The sequence below is a fragment of the Elephantulus edwardii genome, unplaced genomic scaffold (assembly GCF_000299155.1).
Source record: "Elephantulus edwardii isolate Elephantulus edwardi_28Jun2011 unplaced genomic scaffold, EleEdw1.0 scaffold00102, whole genome shotgun sequence".
In the NCBI taxonomy this organism is placed as follows: domain Eukaryota; kingdom Metazoa; phylum Chordata; class Mammalia; order Macroscelidea; family Macroscelididae; genus Elephantulus; species Elephantulus edwardii.
Genome location: NW_006399852.1, coordinates 8,530,660 through 8,553,155, shown reverse-complemented (window position 1 = coordinate 8,553,155; position 22,496 = coordinate 8,530,660). Strand labels below are relative to the sequence as shown.

The 22,496-nt window shown below is 40.8% G+C and overlaps 1 protein-coding gene across 1 annotated transcript in view; it reads left to right on the top strand.

The window, feature by feature from the left end:
• UTRN (utrophin) overlaps window positions 1-22,496 on the top strand; it is a 704,039-nt gene that overhangs the window by 158,229 nt on the left and 523,314 nt on the right. Inside the window, exons 4-12 of the mRNA XM_006891679.1 lie at window positions 1,577-1,654; window positions 1,985-2,077; window positions 4,736-4,908; window positions 5,897-6,012; window positions 6,684-6,844; window positions 15,164-15,367; window positions 16,625-16,806; window positions 17,950-18,100; window positions 19,684-19,803. Coding sequence (XP_006891741.1) covers window positions 1,577-1,654; window positions 1,985-2,077; window positions 4,736-4,908; window positions 5,897-6,012; window positions 6,684-6,844; window positions 15,164-15,367; window positions 16,625-16,806; window positions 17,950-18,100; window positions 19,684-19,803 — 1,278 coding nt within the window. The remainder of the gene's footprint in view (window positions 1-1,576; window positions 1,655-1,984; window positions 2,078-4,735; window positions 4,909-5,896; window positions 6,013-6,683; window positions 6,845-15,163; window positions 15,368-16,624; window positions 16,807-17,949; window positions 18,101-19,683; window positions 19,804-22,496) is intronic.

Below are 22,496 nucleotides of genomic sequence, written 5' to 3'. Positions count from 1 at the left end.
TTACTGACACGCGAAGACCTGCTGTGGACACACCTAAAACAGAAAAGCTGAAGTGGGAAAATTGAAAAGATACATTCATAATTAGTTTTTTGATAGAACAATATTTGGACTTTTGGGAGGGCTTTATGTTAACCAACGATGAATTTACCATCTTTATTTCTGAGACAGCCCTTTTATAATATTGAGAAATAGCAAAGAAGAATGAATATTTAAAAGGGACGCAAGATATTGAACAGTAGAAAGGTGTTTAGAGACAAACACACAATATGGTGTTGTTAGGTCCTGTTGAGTTGGAACTGACTCACAGCTGATGTTCCACTGGGCTTTTGGAAACTGTAGATCAAATGAACCATTGCCTATGTTTCGGTCAAGGAGCAGCTGGTAAATTCAAACCACCTGCCGTTGGGTTGACAACACAACTCCTTGCCATTAAGCCCTGAGAGCTCTCTAAAGTGGTGACCTAGCAGATGTAGTTTGAAGCAAGATGTTTTAAAAGGTGGCATTTATTTGTATTCTGATTGTCAGCATTATCTTTGTGCGTATTTCTTTATCAAGTCCAGCTCTCTTGAATTTAAAACGTGAAATGTATTGTACTAGGCCTCCAGAGGTTAAACTAAGGTGAAAGGGACAGAGAGATGCCCACCAGAAGAGGAGTTCCTTTCTTGCTAATGTGTGTTTTCCAGATGTTGGAGAAGTTGGTGTGTGATCCTCATTTAGGATTTCCTGGCCAGGAAGCAGAAAGAGCTGCCTTGGTGCCACGGTGCCAAGTCCTGCATTCCTGGATCCGGTGAAGGGTCCAGTTTCCTAAGTCTTTTCTGTATCAGGACCAATTTAGGTCAGAAAAGCAGTGCTCCTAAAACAGAGCTTCCCAAATTTACAATCACATGAAAATGACCAGAAAACTTTGAAAAATTGCAACGCCAACCATGAATACAACTTTCACGTGTCCAGTCCATCTTTTGGAGGTGGGATAAAATGCAGGCATCAGTACTTTGCACAATTTTATACTCCATAATGGGCAGCCATGGTGGACAGTGTTGCCTGGAGCTTCCCGACTAAATCAAGCCTGGAAGCAGGAGCGGCATCCACTTCCAAAATGGCTTGCCTCCGGAAACTCTATGTATGAACAGTGCTCAGGCTGTTCGTTCATAGGGTCGCTATGAGTCGTCTACAACTCGACGGCATTAAACAACAACAAGAACAATATTTTTAAAAGAAATACTTTACATTATTTAGGAGAGGCCAGCGCCAACGGAAAACTAGGTCAGCTGCTGAGGGGTTCACTCACACTCGTGCTAACCCTGCTTTTTAGGGTTTCTGTGGAGGTGACCTTTTAGTAGAGGTTGACTCTGGGTGGATCTGAACTGACAAAGCTTTGGTGAATAGCAAAGCACTTGACCATGTGTTCCCACCCAACCCTCAAGGACTCAGCAAAGTTGGGGAACCACTGTCTTCATGTTCTTGACTGGAGGATCTGCACACACAAATCTCCACAATGGTTTTAGAAGTCAGATGTTTTGTGACAGGAACATGCAGCAAAGGGCTTGTTAACTGGATTTTCTGTTTTGTTTTCCAGCCGAAGGAACGTGGCTCCACACGGGTACACGCTTTGAACAACGTCAACCGTGTGCTCCAGGTTTTACACCAGAACAATGTAAGTGTGGGGTGTGACTTTTGGGCTTCATCTGGGCAACACACATTTTTTGCTTTGTTACCAGCCACTTGCTCTGATGCAGTGGCATCAACTGATTTTTTAGAAACATTTAATGTATTGAGCTTTTAATATGAGTGAATTGGATCCAAAGTGAAGCACTATTTCTAATTATTATTTATCTATAATGTATTTTCAAGATTACATTTACCTTATTCTCTAAAGTGAACTATCTCTTATCATTTACTTATATTGCTGCACAGAGCTGCTAAAATGAAATCCTGATCTTCTGTGAAAGATTGTCTTACAAGTAAACTTTTTCCACTCGAACAGGTGGATTTGGTGAATATTGGAGGAACCGACATTGTGGACGGAAATCACAAACTGACTTTGGGATTACTCTGGAGCATCATTTTACACTGGCAGGTGGGGACATTTTGAGCTACTTTGTAATAGAAATGGGAAAGATAGCACTTGAATTGTATTAGAAGGATCGTAAACCTTTAAAAGAGCTCTCTTGTGACCTACACGTAAGAAGCTGCACTGCAATCTTGAAGGCATGCAGTTCGAGGCCACCAGCTGCTCTGTGGGAGAAGGATGGGCAATCTCCTCCTGGGTGATTTACTGCCTCTGAAAACCTGCTGGAGGGTTAGCTGTGGGTCGGTTCTGACCCAGCAGTACTCACCAAAAGCAACAAGACACCTTTAAAAATACTTCAAAAGCCAGGCCATGCCCCAAGCCATTTAAATCCTAGTCTTCTGGTAGGTGGCACAGAACACTGCAATATTTTCTGGGGGTGGTGATTGTTGCTGGTAGGTGCTGGCACATTGAGTACGACCCATAGGAACCTCTGAACAACAGGTCTGAACCTTGTTATGTCCTGAGCCATCCTCATACTTCCTGACACACTAGAGCCCATTGCAGCGGTCACTGTGTCAATCCGTCTGGTTGAGGGTCTTCTTTTCTTTCTAAGCATGATGTCCCTCTCCAAGGAGCAGCTTCTCCTAGCAACATGCCCAATGTATGTGAGGTGAGGCTTTGCCATCTGTGCCTCCAAACAGTACTCTGGCTGGACTTTGTACAAGACATACCTTTTTGTTCTTTTGGCAGTCCATGGCGTATTCAGCACTCTTCTCCAATACCACAGCTCAAAGACATCAGTTTTTCCTCTGTCATCCTTTTTCATTGCCCAGCTCTCAAATGCATAGCAAGTGATTTCTTGCAGTAGGACAAGATAAAAAAACCCACAACCGATTGGATTTTAACCAAGTCACGTAATTTCAAGCATACTCAAGAATAATATAAAGAACTTTGAGACACTGTTCACTCAGAGTCCCCAAATAGTAGCACTTTTCCATATTTCAGCATTTTCTTTCCCATCTCTCTGCCCGCTTACGTACGTCAGTGTGGATTTCCTAAAAATAAGAGATTCTTTTAGAAGCAGAAAAATTTCTTATACGATAGAATGCATATCTTAATATATGTTCTAGTTAATTACTAGGTGAAGTGATAGTCATTCTGTTTTATAGTGATAACATGGAATCTGTAGTTCTCAAAATCAAGAAAATAATATGGAAAGAATACAGTTAAGACATCTCCAGATAGTAAGGAGACGTTGCAAATTACCCCATAAACTCCTCCGAAGCAAAAGAAAACCAACAGCCATGCATTGCGTTCATCTATCTTTTTAGCCCTCCTCTTTAATATGGAGTAAATTTGTGAATCTATTGTAGTATTCATTACACTGACCAGTTAGCTAAAGGCAGATAATTATTTTATACCAGTATTTTTGTATTTATTTTAGGTATTTTGATATTTGTGTCCCTCATTGTGGGCTCAGATGATTTTTCCACTTGGTCAGGTTCATAGTCTTCATTTTGGCAGGGACCTTTAGAATTCTGTTGTTGTTGTTGTGTACCATCGAGTTGGAGCTAATCCATTGCTGACCCTCCTGGGGGTTTTCACAGGCAGTAAATACCCTGGGTGTTGATTGCCCATCGTTCTCCTGAGTAGCATCTGGTGTATTTGAACTCATACCTTTTGAGTGGGCAGTACAATGCCTTACCACTAAGCTCCCAGAGTTGTTTTTCTTTTTTTTTAAATTTTACCTTCCATTCTCAGTTCTCACTTGAATCAAGTGAGAAATGTGGTTGTGGTTGGCAAATCTTGGCTTTCTAATTTAACTGATATTTTTGTAATTAAGAGTTGACTTCTTGCTTGTAAGGAGGGACTTTCCCCTGTCTAGTTTTGGTCTGTCTGTCCATCCATTTCTCTCTTTCTGATATGTCTCTATTTCTATATCAGTGTGTTGTTTTGTTGATTGCCTTCAAGTCGAGAACGACTCATAGTGACCCTATGAACAAGAGACCTAAAGCCCCTCTACAACTATCGACATATATTAAAGTTCACAGAGTTTCTGGTGGCATGTTATTTAGTGTAGCTCTTTTAATATTATTTCCAGATTCTGATTACCCTAGATTTTTCAAGTTGAGCCCCTTATGTTGGCGCCAGTGGTGGGTCTGTTTTATTTTTGATATGTCTACATTATTCTTTCAGTACTTCCTTGAACATGTATTAGCCACTTTTGTATATTAACTAAAATAATGGTAGTTCTAGATGGAAACTCTTTCTCCCAAGTGAAAAGTATGTAATTCTTTGATTGTGTTTTCAAAATTGGTGTCTTCTTTTTAGTAGGGAGAAAAAAGGATAAAAATTTAAAGATGAAAAATTAGTTTCTTTAATTTTTAGAAAGTAGAAGTTGAATTCTTTCCCCAAAGATCTTTTAAATGTCCAGTCTTAAAATGTCATACTTTTTATTGAAATTGTTAATGTCCAGTGTAGTAAAACATAAGTATTGTTTCAACTGTAGAACATGCAGTAATAGATAAAATTCCTTCTAAATCCTAATTTTCAGAAATAATCACTAATGAATTATCTTTCCGGTTTTTAAGAGAAAATATAGGAATGGCATGAGTGTCAACTCCCGGATCCATAAAGGCTAATTGACATAATGCTCTTCGTTGAAGGTCTTATTTCAGTCCACTTGGTGAGGTGACTCGGCAGCTGTGTTTTCTTCTCTCGTAGGTGAAGGACGTCATGAAGGACATCATGTCAGACTTGCAGCAGACCAACAGCGAGAAGATCCTGCTGAGCTGGGTGCGCCAGTCCACCCGGCCTTACAGCCAGGTCAACGTCCTCAACTTCACCACAAGCTGGACAGACGGACTTGCCTTCAATGCCGTGCTCCATCGCCACAAGTGAGCCCTTTTGTTCTGTTTGTTGTTGCTGAGTGCTGCTGAGTCGGAACCGACGCATAGCTGACCCTCCAGTGTACTTTTGTTGTTGTTATGTGGCATTGAGTCTCTTGCGACTCATAGTGACCCTGTGTACAACAGCCCTAAACTCTGCGCTGTCCTGTGCCAATCGCCCCGTCTCCGATACACCCATCCCGATTACCCCAGTCACTGAATCAATCCACCTCATAGAGGGCCTTCCCCTCCTGCGCTGTCCCTCCACCCTCCTAAGCATGATGTCTCTCTCCAAGGACCGATCTCTCCTTACATGTCCAATATATGTTAGACGGAGCCTCAGAATCCTTGCCTCCAAGGAGCTGCCCGGTTTAACCCTCTCCAGGATGAATCTGTTTGTTTTCTTGGCAGCCCGTGGTATATTCTGAACTCTTCTTCAGCACCACAGCTCAAAGGCATCAATTCTCCTTCTATCCTCCTTAGTCACTCACTGTCCAACTCTCTGATGCATAACAAGTGGTTGCGAAGACCATGGCCTGTATCAGATGCGCTTTAGTCTTCAGAGAGCACAGTGAAGGAGATTGCTCATCCTTCTTCCGTGGAGCAGCTGATGGATTTGAACTGGGATTGCAGCGCAGCTTCTTATGACCAGGACAACAGATTAGGATCAGCTTTTAATAAACTTGTGTCTCTTCTTTCGTTCCACTTCTCCTTTCATAAGCACCTCCTCAGTCACCACTATACACACATTTCTTGCAAATGCTCCAGCCAAATATTGTCTGAGGTTTTTATTTCCAAGAACCTTAGACTGAAATATTGGTTATTTTCATCTTGGCAAGTTATTTTCAAGTATCATATAGTTGAAAGGCTAGGTTATAACTTCAAAGACAAACTTTCATCCACAAATAAGAAAAAGTAAAACTAGTAATTATAATAACTACTACTTCCCTGCAATTTATACAATCCTTGTTGTGTTTTCTTTGCATGGTGCCATCAGACCTGATCTTTTCAGCTGGGATAGAGTCATCAGAATGTCCCCAATTGAGAGACTCGAACATGCCTTCAGCAAAGCTCAGACTTACTTGGGAATTGAAAAGCTGTTAGATCCTGAAGGTACTCGTCAATGTTATTTATTATTTTGAACACTTTAAAAAAAGGCTTTTTTAAAGCTTTTTACTTTTTGATAACAAATGATGAAAATTGGTATTTTTCTGTTAAAATATATATGGAAACCATTTAATGATAGATTATTAGTACCTGTTAGATTTAGCAACTTGTAGGATTCTTTAGAGAAAAATTTCACTACATTATTAGAGAATTGTTCTTCTATATTATGGTAAGATTCATTGTTTTAGGAAAAAAATACTTAAGATAAACAATTCAATGTTTGATTTAGTTAATAAAATTGAATTTTTCTGTAAGTTTCTTGTTTACGCTATGAGTACTAGTTATAAATGTTGCAAAGGTGAATGTTGGACTTATTTTCATGGTGTGACTAATACCAGTCATCTTAAATATAAGTAGATGGTAGCTTATCTTTTAGAATTTTGAGGTCGCTCTTAGAGAAGATTTTTAAGGAATGGGACGCAGAATACAAGTATTCTATCTTGCCGTAGTCTCATGTTATGTATGGAGGAAGTGTTTACTGAGCTATGGTACTGCAAAGATTATATATTAGACATTGTTTATGGGTACTAAGGAGTGTTATTTCATATTGAATATTGAGCAGTTCGCATAGTCTGGACATTTAATTTAAGCTAGTTTTCATTTTTTTCCACTTGTAGATGTTGCTGTTCAGCTTCCTGACAAGAAATCCATAATTATGTATTTAACGTCTTTGTTCGAGGTGCTACCTCAGCAGGTTACTTTAGATGATATCCGTGAAGTAGAAACACTTCCAAGGAAATATAAGAAAGAATGTGAAGAAGGAGAGATTAACATACAGGTGAGTGTATATGAAATCTTATGAATATATTTGACTATCATATTTATATTCCTGGTTTTTTTTGTTGGTTTGCTTACAAGGTTCATTTCCATTGTGTTTCACACTATTCTTTATTGACATTGTGTTTCATACAATCATTACCATGTATTATGTTTTATAAAATGAATCACCTTGGACCTTGCCCATCATTACCCTGTCTTTTCACCCTGGTCCTTCCCATTTGCTTACCCCAGTCCCTCCACCCACCAAACTGTGCAACCCTGTGTTTAGCCCCTACCCATCCTCACCGTTTTTCTCCCACCCCTTCCCCCTTTGGGTTTCTATACTAGTTACCATTCTATTTTTACAATAATGGTCTTATTCAGTATTTGTCTTTCTGAGACTGAGTTTACCCAGTATAATGCTCTCAGTGCTGCATAGTATTCCGTTGTGTGAAAGTACCACAGTTTCTCAGTCCATTCATTTGTGGTTGGACATTTGGGGCTGTTTTCATATTCTTGTGATGATGAATAATGCTTCTATTAGCACTGGTGTACAATCTCCGTTTGTATCTCGGTTTTAATTTCCTTGGGGTATATTGCTAGTAGTGGAATAGTTGGATCATATCGAGTTTCTTTGGTCAGCTTTTTGAGAAAATACCGAAATGTCTTCCAGAGTGATTGCAGTAAATGCTGGAGAGGATGTGGAGAGGTGGGAACTCTCATACACTGTGGGATTGTAAAATGGTACAGCCACTCTGGAAGACAGTTTGGCATTTCCTCATATTTGTATTCTTAGATCATTTTTAAATGTTGTAGAGTCAACTGTGATTCTAACAATCTTATGAACAACAGATCTGAACCTTGCCCTGTCCTGCCCATCCCGCCAAGCTCAGCCCATTGTTGCAATCACTATGTCAGTCCATCTTGTTGAGGGATTCCTCTTTTCCTCTGACCTTTCTCAGCATAAAGTCTTTTTGCAAAGAGAAGCTCCTTCTGACAGCCTGCCCAGAGTCTGTGAGACGAGGTGTCACCACCTTTGTCTTTAAGGAGCACACCTGTTGCACTTTATCCAGGACAGACTTGTTTATTCTTTTGGCCGTCTGTGGAACATTCGGTCCCCTTTGCCAAGACATCATTCAACAGCATTGATTCTTCTTTGATCTTCCTGTTTCTTGTCCAGCTAACAAAGGCTATCACAGCAATGTTTAGCCTGGTGCACAGTAGTGCAAGGTCGTACTTCCAGGTGACAGGTCCTGGTGCTGAGTGACAGGTAGTGCTAGGTGATGTGTAATTCTGGGTGAAGGGTGTGCTAGGTGACAGGTAGTGTTGTCTAGTTGCCAGGTGTCATGGTGCTGAGTGACAGGTAGTGCTGGGTGGGTGACATGTAATTCTGAGTGATGGGTAATGCTAGGTGACAGGTAGTGTTGTCTAGTTGTGGGCCTCATACCCTATCCCTTTCTGCTCCTCCAATACCATTATCTTACAAGGACTGGATTTATTGATGCTCTTGGAGATCGGGTGGCACAGTGGTTAAATCTCTCAACTGCTAACAAGATTGATAATCTGAACCTCTGAATCCCTCTGTGGAAGGTAAATTTGAGTTCTGCTGCTGTAAGATTTCCAGCCTAGGAAGCCCCGTCCGGCAGTTCTGCTCTGTGCTGTAGGGTTCTATGAGGTGACATGGACTCAGCAGTAGTGGGTGTGATTTTTTGTTTGTTGTTGGTGACCTTTGTTTTGATATCATTGCCAGGATAGATTTCGTCTAGTTCCTTGTTAGGGAACTCTGATGGCTTTGCAATAAGGAGTGATTCAGCCAACCCAAAGGGATGCAGTTCAAGTCTACTAGCTGTTCTGCAGGAGAAAGAGGGGCTTATTGCCTCTGAAAATCTACTGGAGGGTAATCGGTGACTTGGTTTCAACTCAAAGGTACATAGCAACACTTACGTGCATTGTTGTTCGGTGCTGTTGACTCAACTCTGACTCGTAACACACAACAGATTGAAACCTTCCCCATCCTGTGCCAGCCTCATAACCTCTGTTGTACTTGAATCCCTTGTTGGCAAACACCAGGTCAGACCATCTCCTTGTTTACTGTTTTGTCTCTTAACCTTGGTGGTGTTGGTGATGGTGGTGGTGGTGATGTGCATCTCATCCAGCTCATTCTGATCACAGTAACCGCACAGGACAGACTGGAACTGTCCTCTAGGGTTTCACAGGCGGTAATCTGAATAGGAACTGAGGACCAGATCTTTTCACTGCAGAGATGCTGGCCGGTTTGAATGAGCTGACTGCTTAATTATTGTCCCACCAGTCAGTTGTATACCGGTTAACCAGCTTTTTAAAAAGACTAAAACAAATTTTGTAGTATTTGTAGTTTTCTGAGCGTTGGTTCTCTCACCACAACTTATTTTAGGTGTGAAAGATTGTCCCTCACAAAGTAGGAGAACTGAAGTGGGTGTTCAGCCAGGTGCTGTTCCTTGCTCATCATTTCCTCTCCTATCTCGCACCAAAGAAGGGTTGTGAGTGTGTGTTTTCTGTCTGTGTTTCTTCTGTGTCCAGCGTGGTCACTCCTCAGGCACCTGGCACGTGGCTGATGTCAGTCAGATCAGCAGGTCTGCCTCTACTTAAGTTCCCACCAATCAGTTATGAGTCACTTTCTTTTTTTGTGTGTGTTAAAGCTAAGAGCCTGTAATGGCAGTACTTGGTTAAGAGGAATAAATTTTAATTAGAAGAAGAAATGTGTACAAATTTCAGAATTATAGGAGATACATTTTATAGAAGCAGAAAGCCGGTACTTTGGGTTAAATTAAGCCCCGTAACTCCTTTCTCTGGAGTAATTATTGAGCCTCTAAATGACAATTTGGTATTTAAAAGGAGAATAAAATCATTTTATGAAGATAATGACTTTAAAAGTGCCTGAAATGTTGCTAATAAGCATTTACTAAATAGTAGCAGTCATTATTATAATTTTTCACTCAATTTTGCTTTGCCATCTTCATTGATTACGTTGAACCAATTCCTTTTTTAAAAATGTGACTGAATTCTCCTTTAAGGATAATGGACTTCTGCTTAACATTTCCCCTTCCTCTAGTGGTTTAGAAGATGTTCTGACAGTTAGTGCCTGAGCTGCCAACCTAAAGAACAGTGGTTTGAGTTCACTCCATGGTTCTCCCACTCCATGGGAGAACAGTAGGGATTTTCCTCGGCTCAGAAACCTGACGGGTAGCTGCCATGAATTGGCATCAACTATAGCAGTGGGTTTGGTATTGTTGTTGTTGTTATGTGCCATTGAATCGCTTGTGATTCATAGCGACCCTATGTGCAACAGCCGTAAACTCTGCTCTGTCCTGTGCCAATCTCACTGTCTCTGAGACACCCATCCCGATTACCCCAGTCGCTGAGGGTCTTCCCCTCCTGTGCTGTCCTTCCACCCTCCCAAGCATGATGTCCTTCTCCAAGGACTGGTCTCTCCTTACAACATGACCAAAGTATGTCAGACGAAGCCTCAGAATCCTTGCCTCCAAGGAGCAGCCCGGTTTAATCCTCTCCAGGATGATTTGGTATAGTTTTATGGTTTATTTAAATAGATGAATTTTTTTTTTAATGTAGTAGGTTGTTTTTGTTGTGTTCGTCAAGCTGATTTTGATCCATGTGACTCCATGTGACAGGTTGGAATTACTTCATAGTCCTTTCTTGATTTAATCTTTAAAGAACCCTGGTGACTTAGTGTAGAATGTGTCAAGATGATGGACCGAGTTGTTGGTTGGAGTCTACCAGTCACTCCTCTGTGATGGGCAGTCTGCTCTGGTAAAGGCTTTGCACCTTTCCAGGCTGTAGGTCTGTGGAGAGTTGTGTGAGTTGGAATGGCCTTAAAGGAAGCAGGGATTCTCTACGGGAGGTGATAGCTCAGTCTTCCTCCCAGGAAGTTATCCTACACCTTCTAGCTGTGGATTTTCCAGTTAGGACGTGAATGCTTAACTCTTTGTGCCACCAGGACCACATCTTTTCTCCATGTCAAAACCAGCATGAGCTGTAGAAAAATCACAGAGGACGTTACGGAAGGTGAGAGATGAAGTTTGACTGAAAATCAGATGCTGCTTAGAGTCCCCTGAAGCCCTAAGGAAGTGTGCACTGTGTTAATTGTCCTGTAGAAGAGGTTTTGCGGTTTAGTAGCATTTCTTTAGTTGTGTTTGCTTTTGTTAGAATCTCAGAAATACGGGTTCTGTATATCTTCTATTTAAGGGCATTCTCTGTTAAAGCACAAAGAACAAACAAACAAGGAAACAGAAAACAGCCAAACAAACAAACAAACAAAAATCTCCAAACATAAAACAACACCCCAACAACAGGAAGAATTTGTTTATTTTCTAATTTGTGTGGAAAAAAAGAATCACTTCTGTTTAAGGCTAAGGCTGGAGTGATAAGAATTAGAGGAACCATTTGCTTTTTGATTAAGAGCAAGCAGATTAGCATTAGCCTCTTCATTTGCATACTTTCATTAGTGCCTCAGAGGTTGAATTAAGTTAATTGAAGAAATACAATGTGATCAAGTTTTAATCATGTCTCTTTTGACAAAGCTTGCCATCTCTTTAGTCTCCAATGAACCCTGATAGGCAGTCTGTCCCTCTACAGACATATGCTGTGCTATTCCACAGATAATTCCTTCATTGTTCTGTAAAGATCTTAATTGAAAGTTTCTTCATCTTTTTTAAAATCTTCTGAACATTTGCAGTTTAATAACACCCTTTCTTTCCTCTCACTGATGCTAATACCCAACTAAGTTACCGTTGGCACATCACCAGCTTCCAACTCGCCGGCTCTCCTCAGGTATAAGATTGAATTTTGATATTAGTTTCTCTCCTGTGTTATTCTGGCTCCAAGGTTTATCAGTTCTAGGCTACAACTTAACTAGTGTTCCTTTCTGTTTTTGTTTTTTTTAAATTATTATTCCCACAGTTCGCTTAATTATATCCAGTGTTTCAAATGTGTGAACCTTGACTCATTTTTTTTCAGTGAGTTGCTTCAGAGCGTTTTTTGTGTTTCTCTTCCAGTTTTCACATTCATTAAAGCCCTTGTTTCCTCTTGTCGTTTATAAAACCTCACATGCATTCATTTTAGGCCATGGCTGCCATATTCGTGAACGTTCTTGCTTCACCAAGGTTCTTCTACATGTGGTTTCTCTCTGAACTACTCCTCACACACTAGAACGATGGCCAAGCTTTCCATCCTTCCACGTTTCAAATAAAACCTTTTCACACAACCAGAATTTCTCTTACCATCTGATCCGAGCTCACTGTTACAGAGACACATACACATACGCAAACAAATATACACACCCAGTCTTATTATCCATTTCACAGGTAACTGTGTTCTCTTTATGACAATATGGCTTTTAAATGTATCTGAAGAATTATCAGGAAAGCTCTAAAAGGCCTTATGCAGGGAAATCTTACTGTGATTAAATTATCTAAAGTTTCTTTAAGCTCCTGTGTCAAAAAATGGAGTCTGGGTGGGAAAATGAGGAAGACATCTCTTAGCAGAACTGGAGGCAGCTGAGGTGATGTTTCATTCCTGGTTGTGACAAGATGGATAACATTTTGGGTACTTTTTTTATTTATAAACTTATTAATATTATTAACTTTAATGAAAATTTACAGAGACTTTGGATTTCCATTCATTCTTTGTTGTACTTTTCTCCCTGCCCACCCCTTCCCTCCAGTTCCTTCTTCTCTTTGGAAAGTGACATTCTTTCATTGTTATATAATCCCTCCCCCCAGGTCCACTCCACTATGCAGCCTTGTTCTGGACTTCCGTCATGACAATAATACCTAATCACAATCCCTTTTAAACAGTTCTCTCTCTCATCTGTTTCAGTGCAGTATACATAGGACTTGTTCACCCAGTAAGTGTGAAAGGCGAAGGAAAGAGATAAACCAGTACTGCCTCCAGTTTTTAGCTGGAATCGTTTAGTAACTGGAGTTGATGTTTACTGAGCAAGGGCAGCTTTGAGGAGGAGTAGGTTTGCACAGTTAAGGTTCCAATGTGGATTTGGTTTTCTATAACCATTAGACATTGCTGTAGAGACACGATGGTGGTTTCCATACAGGAGCTTTGTGTTTTTACAAGAGCGTTTGTGAGTAGGAATGTAAAGTTAAAAATCTGAGAATATTATTGCTTCTTGAACTCCATCAAGAATAGGCAAAGTGTAAATAAAAATAAGAGAGAAGGGAGAGAGAGAGAGAGAGAGAGAAAAAACACACCTAGGACTTGCTTTGGAGGAGATCTATTATTAACAGTTTGGCAGCTGCCACTGAGGTGGTGCAGAAACCCGGAGGCTATGGGGTTGCTGAAGCAAAGGGAATGTCCTGGAAGTGAGGGAGTGGTCAGCCATGTGGGAAGAAAGGCGGCTGGTAGTGGCTGCTCTCTGGGTTTACTCGGGCCAGTCTGAGTTATCTCTATTGTACTAACATAGTTACAAATGGCAGTTCATAAAAGTTACTGGTTTGTCAGTAAATTACACTCACATGGTGCCAGATAATGGATTTCCCAATGGAAAGCTGATTGGTGACCTTGGAAAAGATGAAAAGCCTCTATAGGGGAGTGGTAAGGACACAGGCTAGGACGCAGTAGAAGGCAGTGGTAATTGAGCACTTTAAAAATACTGTCTCTATTGATCTGTGTCCACTGTCTCTGTCTTTTCAGGTCCCCATAAGATCTAGTCTGATTCCCTCAGGCCCTCCCTCTGCCCTCCAAACTCTGTGACCCCATGTTTTCCCTCCATCCTCAGCCCCCATCCCCCTTCTCCCTCTCCATCCCCCTGTGGACTCTTAACAGCATCTTACTAGTTATCCCTCTATTTTTATAATAATGGTCTTATGCAATATTTGTCCTGATGGGCCTGAGTTAGGTGATTAATTTTATAAAACAGTATATGGGGATGATCATATGAAACACAATGGTGAGGGTAGCATGAATATAATATGCATGAATGAAACAGTGTATGCAATTTTGTATGCAAACAAAGGTAATTTTTTTTTTTTTTAAAAAGCCAAGATTTTGAAATGCTTGCAATGTCCTTTTTAAACTTCATGAGTAAGGCGTGAGAAAGTGGAGCCAATCTCTTGGCAAAATGTAAAGAGTTTGCTCTCAAAGGGAATTATAGTTGAAGTTTTGTTTTTAAGATTCCCGAAATGGAAATGCTTCAGTTGTATCTGAAGAGCTTGGAAGAGATTTATTCTCTAGGCTCTTTTAAAAAAGGACCAGTGAATAAAACTCTAGGGCTTCCAGTCTCCGGAAAGTACCCTTTAGGATCACTGCTTGTTTGTATGGCTGTCTTTTAGCGTCCAAAGTCCAATGCCAAATGCAGCCCAGTGAAAGCCGTTTACGCAAGGGTCAAAGCCAAGTTCTAACCTCCATCCCCACTTCTTTAAACCACATCCATCCTGCCGCTGTGCTCCGACTACCCTGTGACCCTCTCCACACTGTTTAAGCCCTCGCTGAACTCAAATAGCATCTTGTGTCAGAACCACAGGATTTACAACTTTGCTAATAGGCATCTTATTTTTGTTCATAAATGACCCGTGTGAGTTATTTTCTCTCCCCAGCTGCCTGGGCCTCTCCCTCAGTACAGAATCCATGAATACATGGGGGGTTTTTTTGGCTCCTGACTCATTTTGTGATGATCCCACACACAGTCGAATGAAAGCCCTGTCCCGTGACAGCCTCACTGTCTTGTAGATGAGACACTTTTGACCAGACAAATTTTCAATGGCAGCTTTCCAGAAGTCGATGGCCAGGCATTTCTTCCTAGTCTGTATTGGCCTGGAAGCTCTGATGATACTTGTTTAGTATCAGAGCAATACGCCAGGGCTGCACTGGCATACAGGACATGACTGTGCACGGGACTCACAGGTGTGGAATAGAACTCCAGTCTCCAACACAGAAGGTGAGAATTCTGCCACCAGGTCACCAGTGCCCTTGTTCTGTCATCCAAGCACAGCTGCCAATACAAGTTAGACGCTTGGCTGTTACACAAAAGGTCGATGACTAGAACCTGCCCAGAATCTTTCCAAGGGAAAGAGCTGTCAGTTGGGTTTTGCTAAGATTACAGCCTAGAAAGCCCACTGGGGCAGTACTTCTAAATCACACGGAGTCCCTGTGAGTTGGAATCGAGTTGCGAGTACCCAGCAGTAATCCACTGTTTGCTTCCTCGAAATCACAGTGATGTCTAAGACACAGGGGTGCCTGCCTGCCTTACCTTGAGGTCTTCCCTGATGTGCATTGGCCACACATTTTCCTCGGCTCCAGGAAGACTCTGGGTTTCTCTTGGTTCTTACAGAGCGCAGCACCTGAGGAAGAGCCCGAGGGTCTACGGGCTGAGACCCCCAGCACGGTCACTGAGGTGGACGTGGATCTGGACAGCTATCAGATAGCGCTGGAGGAGGTGCTGACCTGGCTTCTCTCTGCCGAGGACACCTTCCAGGAGCAAGACGACATTTCTAATGATGTTGAAGAAGTTAAAGAGCAGTTTGCGACCCATGAAGTGAGTATCTGTTAGCTGAGCAGGAGAGATGTGCTCTGGTGGTTGGGTGCCTGGTGTTGACTGAGATAGGCATCACAGAGGACTCAGTGTGTGGTTGAACTTCTGATATTTGAATGCAGCTGTATTTTCAAAAAGGAGCCCTATTGGTATAGTGGTAAAGCATTTTTTTACTAACTTACAGTCTGGTAATTTGAACCCACTAGGCAGTCCGAGGGAGAAAGAGGAAGCTGTTTCTTCCCATTAAGATTTAGAATCTTCTTGGGCTGGGGGGGGTGGGGGGAAAGGGATTGGGGAATTGTATACTAATGAAGGAATATTTTTTTTTCTTTTTCTTTTCGGACAGGGGAGCGAACTGGTGGGGAGGGGTGGGCAGGGAGAAAAGTGCGGCAATGAATGAATGGGAATCCATAACCTCTGTAAATATCTATTAAAATTAATAAAAAAGGAAAAAAATATTTCGAATCTTGGAAACCCTGTAAGGCAGTTCTGCTTCCCTATAAGATCATTAGAAGTTAGAATTCACTCTGCAGCAATAGATTTGGATCTTTTTTTTTTTAATTGGAATAGGTGATTAACTGTGTTCACATTAGAGAGTGGGATTTGAATCGTGTTATAATTTGTATGTTTTGTAGAGCCCTTTGACAAAAATTAATACACAGTGAATGGGAAATCAGTACACAAAATCTCAAGGTTTTGAGTCTTAACCAGAAAGTGGTTCATTTTATTTAGCACATCATGAGACATATTATAGTCAGTACTCCTTTATGATTTTAAGTCATGAGCTATCTTAAACTATATTGAGGATGTTTTTTGTTGCAGGAGAGGAGGGAGAATTTAACTATGTGGAGATTTCTTTGTGACCAGGCTGTATCGGTTTGTTAGTGGATGATCTTATTTGCTGTTTTCTTTGAAAAATAGTAGAAGCCAGTAGTTTTTTAAGATAGTTAATCTTTTATGAGCACAGAGTTTTATTTCTTATACTTAACCATTAATAGCATTCTCATGATCTATTAGAAGCATAATCAGCATTTGCTTAAAGAATAGCTGGTGCTGTTCTAAGGATCATCGTTCTTGATTTATTGCCCTTTTTACTTGTTTCCTCTTTTCAGGGCTTAAGACATTGGATCTTACTTTATATGCGTTCTCTTAGGTTGGCTTTTCTGCAGCACTGATAAGTCTACATTAAGAATTCATGAAATTGGTTTGTGTCCCTTTCTGTAATGAGAGGCTCACAAATCCTGCTAATGCCCCTCACAGGCCTTTATGATGGAGCTGACTGCCCACCAGAGCAGTGTGGGGAGCGTCCTGCAGGCGGGAAACCAGCTCCTCACCCAGGGGACCCTCACAGAAGAGGAGGAGTTTGAGATCCAGGAGCAAATGACCCTGCTCAACGCCAGATGGGAGGCGCTCAGGGTGGAGAGCATGGAGAGGCAGTCCAGGTGAGTGGACGCCAACGCACGTGGCTGGAGTTAGTCCACAGGCTGCCTGGCCCGTGGGAGCCCTGTCCACATGGCTTTCTCGATGATGAGATGATTACCAAGAGCAGGGTTTAGGGCTGTTGTATATAGGGTCGCAGGTGGCAAGACGGCACATAACAGCAACAGCAGCAACAACCTTTTAATAGTCTGACTCTTTTCTTTTTGGGATGTTGTTGACATTTAGTATGGTCTTTGTTTTCCTCTTAACATCTGGAAGCAAAGCAAAAGGCTAAAGTGGGAATGTAGAAATTGGCAAACAGGGAGCAGGCATTTCATATATACAGTTATCCATCTGCAGTATTAAGAAGAGTTATCTATGACCTTGGGAGCAGGAGTGGCATCCATCCACTACCTTAACAACATGACTCTGGGAACTCTGTGAACTTAAAAAAACAATAGTTATATACTAGGGTTCAGGTCTCTTGTTTCTAAGGTCACTATGAGTCGGGCTCAACTCGACGGCAATCAACAATAACAACAACACGACCTTGGTAAGAGCACAAGACTGTGTAGTAGTGTTGACTTACAATCTTAAAAGTGCTTTTTGGCATGGGTGGGGGTTTTTTTCTCCTCCCATGGAACATTGCTTTCTTATATTGTGCATTAGGGAGTCAGCTGCTTTCCACTACAGTTTCCACCTATTTTATAACAGGAATTCCTGGTTGGAGAAACAATGGTCCTGATGTGAATAAAAGATGCTGTTTGCTTGCATTCTTTGGCTGCATCAGACTGGCCCCAGATAGGAAGAAATGAAATTCTTCTTTTCCCAGTTTCTGTATTTGAAGACTAAAAGCAAGTGTTAATGATTAAAACTCACTGCTATCGAATTCTGACTCACAACTACCCTTGATTGACTTTTTGAGGCTGTAGTCATTGTGGGTGCAGACTGGATCATCTTTCTCTTCTGGAGTGACTGGCGGCTTCGAACTGCCAACCTTTTGGTTAATCGTCTGATGCTCAATTCGCTGTGCCACCAGCACTCCTAACGAGTATGCTGACTTGCCCCAGGTGTGCCTGGATTTCATCTGTGCTTTGGACAGGTACAGGAACTGGTGTGGACAGGTACAGGAACTGGTGGGTTAACGTTGTCTTCTCCACGGCCAGGTTGCACGATGTGCTGATGGAATTGCAGAAGCAGCAGCTGCAGCAGCTTTCTGTCTGGTTAACAGTCACAGAAGAGCGCATTCAGAAGATGGAAGCCTACCCCGTGGATGAGGATTTACAGTCCATTCAGAAACTGCTAGAAGATCATAAAGTAAATCTGTCTCGCATTTTCCCCCCACCTAATCAGATATGAAAAAGAAACCTTCAGTAGTTGATGACTTCTCTCCTTCACATAGTGAAGGGACAGTTCTTCAGATTCAGGGGACAAGTTCATGCACTATGGTTCCCGAGGCAGGATGAAAGTTCAGTCAGCGTGTTATACAAACATGGCAGTTTACTTTTGAAAGTGCATAGCTTTTATTGATTGTGCAAGATTTTCTTGGCCCTGTAAATGATAAGAACACCTGAGTGTGGTATCAGTGTGGTGTGTGAGTGAGGGAGGAAACCCTGGGTTGTGTCTGCATCTAGTTCTTCTGTTTGTGGTTGCTGTAATCCCTACGTGACTCATTGTCCCCCCAAAAAACAAGAAAAAGTGCTTTCAGGAAAGGTGTAGCAGTTTCTCTGACTCAGGAAGGCATCAAGAGCTAGCTGAGGACCCAAACTTTGATAGACAATTGAATTTGGTTACTGGTTAAGAAATAGCCTTCCATATTGAAAAGAAGAAACATTAGACAAGCCCTTTTTTAAAATTGTTTTTTGCACATCTTTCAAAGAATTCCGGTGAGACATCTTGATAACCTATACTTAATACTTGGTTGTTGTTGTCCTTGAGTTGACTCCAAGTAGTGGTGATTTTGTGTATGTCAGAGTAGAAAGACTCCACAGGATTTTAAAATGTGTCACTTTTTTTTTTTTAATTTTTCTTTGGTCTTCTTTATTTAAAATGTGTCACCTTTTAAGTACAGATGGCCAGTCCTGTTTGTGAGACTCTACTGTGTAGATTTGAACCTGCAACCTTTTGAGCACTTAAACCATTTGTGCTATTCAGGGGCTCCTTCATAAAGCTTTCAAATTCTCATTACAGTGGACTCAAAATGGACTCATAACTGACCCTCTAGCAGGTTTATGAGGCTCTAGGTCACATGGGAAGAGATTGCCCAAAATAAAGCTTTCAGCATTTGCCAACCACATATGTACATTGTCTCTCTGTTTTGACTTCTTCATGAAAGGGCTGAGATTGGAAAATATCCGTATTTCTTGGGTTGTTTTCCTCAGTACTGAATCAAAATAACTTTGGGCTATCATATAATGCTATTGTTAATTTTAACAAATGCCATCCTGCCTAAGATAAAATGGTCTATGACACAGTGTATCGAAATCCTGAACATTTTTGACTTAACCTGTTCTGCGTTTTTATCCTTTTGCCTGGTATAGGAATGAAATCTCAGTTGACTTCTCAACACTCAGTTCTTTTATGCAATACACAAAGACACACACACACACACACACACACACACACACACACACACACACTTCCCCCCCTTGAATTTGGAATAAGTGGTGACATTCTGTTGACAGTGTGTATGGCATGGCATTTTCAAAGTGCTTTGGTTTATAATGCAATGAAAAGATGGCTACTAAGCCGCGTTCATTAGTAGAACATTTAAGGTAATGATTGAGAATTTAAATATAATGCCTCATTAGGTCTTTTTAATTACTATTGACAACTGAATGGATTTTAAATAGGTAAATGTTGAAGAGTGGAAATAACTGTTTAACTTAATTTTTCTCTAGAGTTTGCAGAATGACCTTGAGACGGAACAGGTGAAAGTGAATTCTTTAACTCACATGGTGGTGATTGTTGATGAAAACAGTGGTGAGAGTGCTACAGCTGTTCTAGAAGATCAGTTACAGGTAAGATTGCTGACATGGAGTGATCCCCAGGGCCCTGGGGTCTGAGATCTGAGGACACAGGGTTCCTCGTATCTCTACCCTTTTCCGTTATCTAAACTGTTACCAGACCAGTTGCCCTCGAGTTTTGCTGACTCCCTGAGTCTGTGTGTGTTTGAGTAGAGATGTGCACCGTACTGTTTTAAGTAGCTGATTCTCTTGGTGCCTTGGGTAAACTTTAACTCATTAACCACTTGCACCCCCTAAGATTCCTCTTCCTTCTCTGGAAGGGTAGAATAATCGACCTTGGCTCATACTTCTCTGCTGGCGTTCTACAATTGGATTGCAGGCACACCCAGATGGTTCACTTATTCTACCTTTGGACAGACGGGTGGCCCTGGTGTCAGTAAGGCCCCAGCTTACTTGTGTATAATAATAGGAACAGGGTTTGGTAGCACTGGAATTGATTGCAACAAGATGTCCACAGACCTCTTGCTCATAATCTCTTGGGGTATTTGTTTTAAAACAAACAAACAAACAAGTCTAGGTCCCTGGGTTCCACCTAGAACTGAATCCTTATGATTAGTGTATATCGTCAATGCAGACTTCAAAAAATTTATATTCACACTCAAGTTTAAGAATGGTTGCTGCTGTGAGATTTAATATTTCTATTTCTTGGATAGATTAATGTGTGAATTTTAGCAACAGCCTTGTGAACCCCAGAAAATTGCCTCTTTTTGTGAAAAGGCTGCAGTGTATCTTTTACAAGCGTTTATGCAGAGATTTATCGGTGCTTCCTTTGAACACCAGCAGGATTGCCTGTGTTACCCATTTATAGTTTCCAGTCCCTTTCAAAGACTGTAATTTTTAGCATCTGAAATCCTTTTCATTTTGTAACACTTAAATTCTGCCTGTGGTTCTGAAAGTTTGGTGAAATATTTATTTGATAAAGTAGCTTGAAAAACAGGTAGTAGTGTCTTGCCTGTTACAGTGTGGAAATAAATTCAGAAAGGTGAACTGAATTTCCCGAGATAAGTAAAATGTATTCAGTTAGGGTAGGGTTAATTCAACACATGGTGATCAGTGAGTGTCCGAGTTGAACTGTGCACAGTAAGGTTCTTGATGGCTGCTTCTGGTCTGGGTTTTCTTTTGAGGTGCCCTGCCTGGTCTTGAGAATCTAGCTTTTGGGTTAGGAGATAAGAGTATTACCTGCACCCATCAGCCTGGGGCTGGAGGCCTATCTGCTGGCTCTGAGCTTACTACCCTTTCCATTATTAAATTTTTATGAGTATTAAAGATTAAAATATAAGTATATACAGAATACTTGTTCACATATAATAAATAATGTAGAAATACAATGGAAATCTCTTAATCATTTATAAAATGAGAATAATGTAACTCTTTTAAAAGGTATAATGCAGAATGATTTTTTAAAAAATTAGTTTTTCAAATTTGTTTAATATTGCTAATACTTGTCAGATTCTATTGCTAATATTTGTAGTGTTTTCTTTGACTCATTCACTGTAAAAAAAAAAACCAGTCAAAAGACAGGGTAATGGTGGACATAATTTAATGTTGATTGATTTTATAAAATAAGATGAATGGGAATGATTTTATAGAATACAGTGTGAATGAAGGATATTGTAAAACTCAATGGATATGAATTCTGTAAGCAAACCAATATAAAATAAAAATTATTTATTTTTTATTTATTTAAAAAAACCCAAACCAGTGATTTCATTTCATAGAAATCTTCTCATAATTGATAGCTTTTATTAGATTAACTTTTTATTATTTTCATACATCAAATGACAATTTTCTTGGCATGTAGAAGTTGATTAATAAGCACTTGTACATTAAACATAAAAAATGGTAACTTGAAGTCTTTTGAAGTCTTACAAATAGCTTCCTTTATTTTGAAGAGGAGGGACAGCTCAAGAGAGGAAGACATTTGATGAGATGAATTGATTCAGTGTCTGGGGTAATGGGGGTCCATGAGTCAGAGACAGTAATTGGCACAAGATAGAACTGAGTTTAGGGCTGTTGTACATAGGGTCGCTATGATTCGCAGGTGACTTGATGGTACATAACAACAACAACAACAAGAAAAAATATTACACTCACATATTATTTCCACTACAAAAACTATGATGAAGTAAGTAGAAATAGCAGGAATTGAAAACCAAACTGTAGAGGCTAGTATTCAAGTTGTGTCACTTTCTGACTCTGTTGTTGTTGTTGTTATGTGCCGTCGAGTCGCCTGCGACTCATAGCGACCTGTGAACATCATCTGTTGTTTTCCATCTAAACTGTAGCAGTAAACACAACAAAACCCCACGTCCATTGCCGTGAAGTCAATGCAGAGAAACCCTGTAGGATCAAGTGGATCTGCCCCCATAGGCTCTTCAAGGCTATAAATCTTTATGGAAGCAGCTTGCTGTATCCTTCTCCCTTGAAATGACTGATGGGCTTGAACTGACAAACTTTTTGTAGGCAGCTGAGTTGTTAACCAACTGTACCACCAGGAGTCTACTTAGTAGAGATTATTGTTTTTGTTGTTACTGTGTGTTGTCACGTTGGAACTGACTCATAGTTGGCCCTCCATTGGGTTTTCAAAGATAGTAAAGTTCACTTGAAATTGCATTTCCTTTCCCCGTGGAGCAGCTGGTGAATTTTAAACACATGGCTCTGGGATTGCAGTGTAGTTTTTCACCACT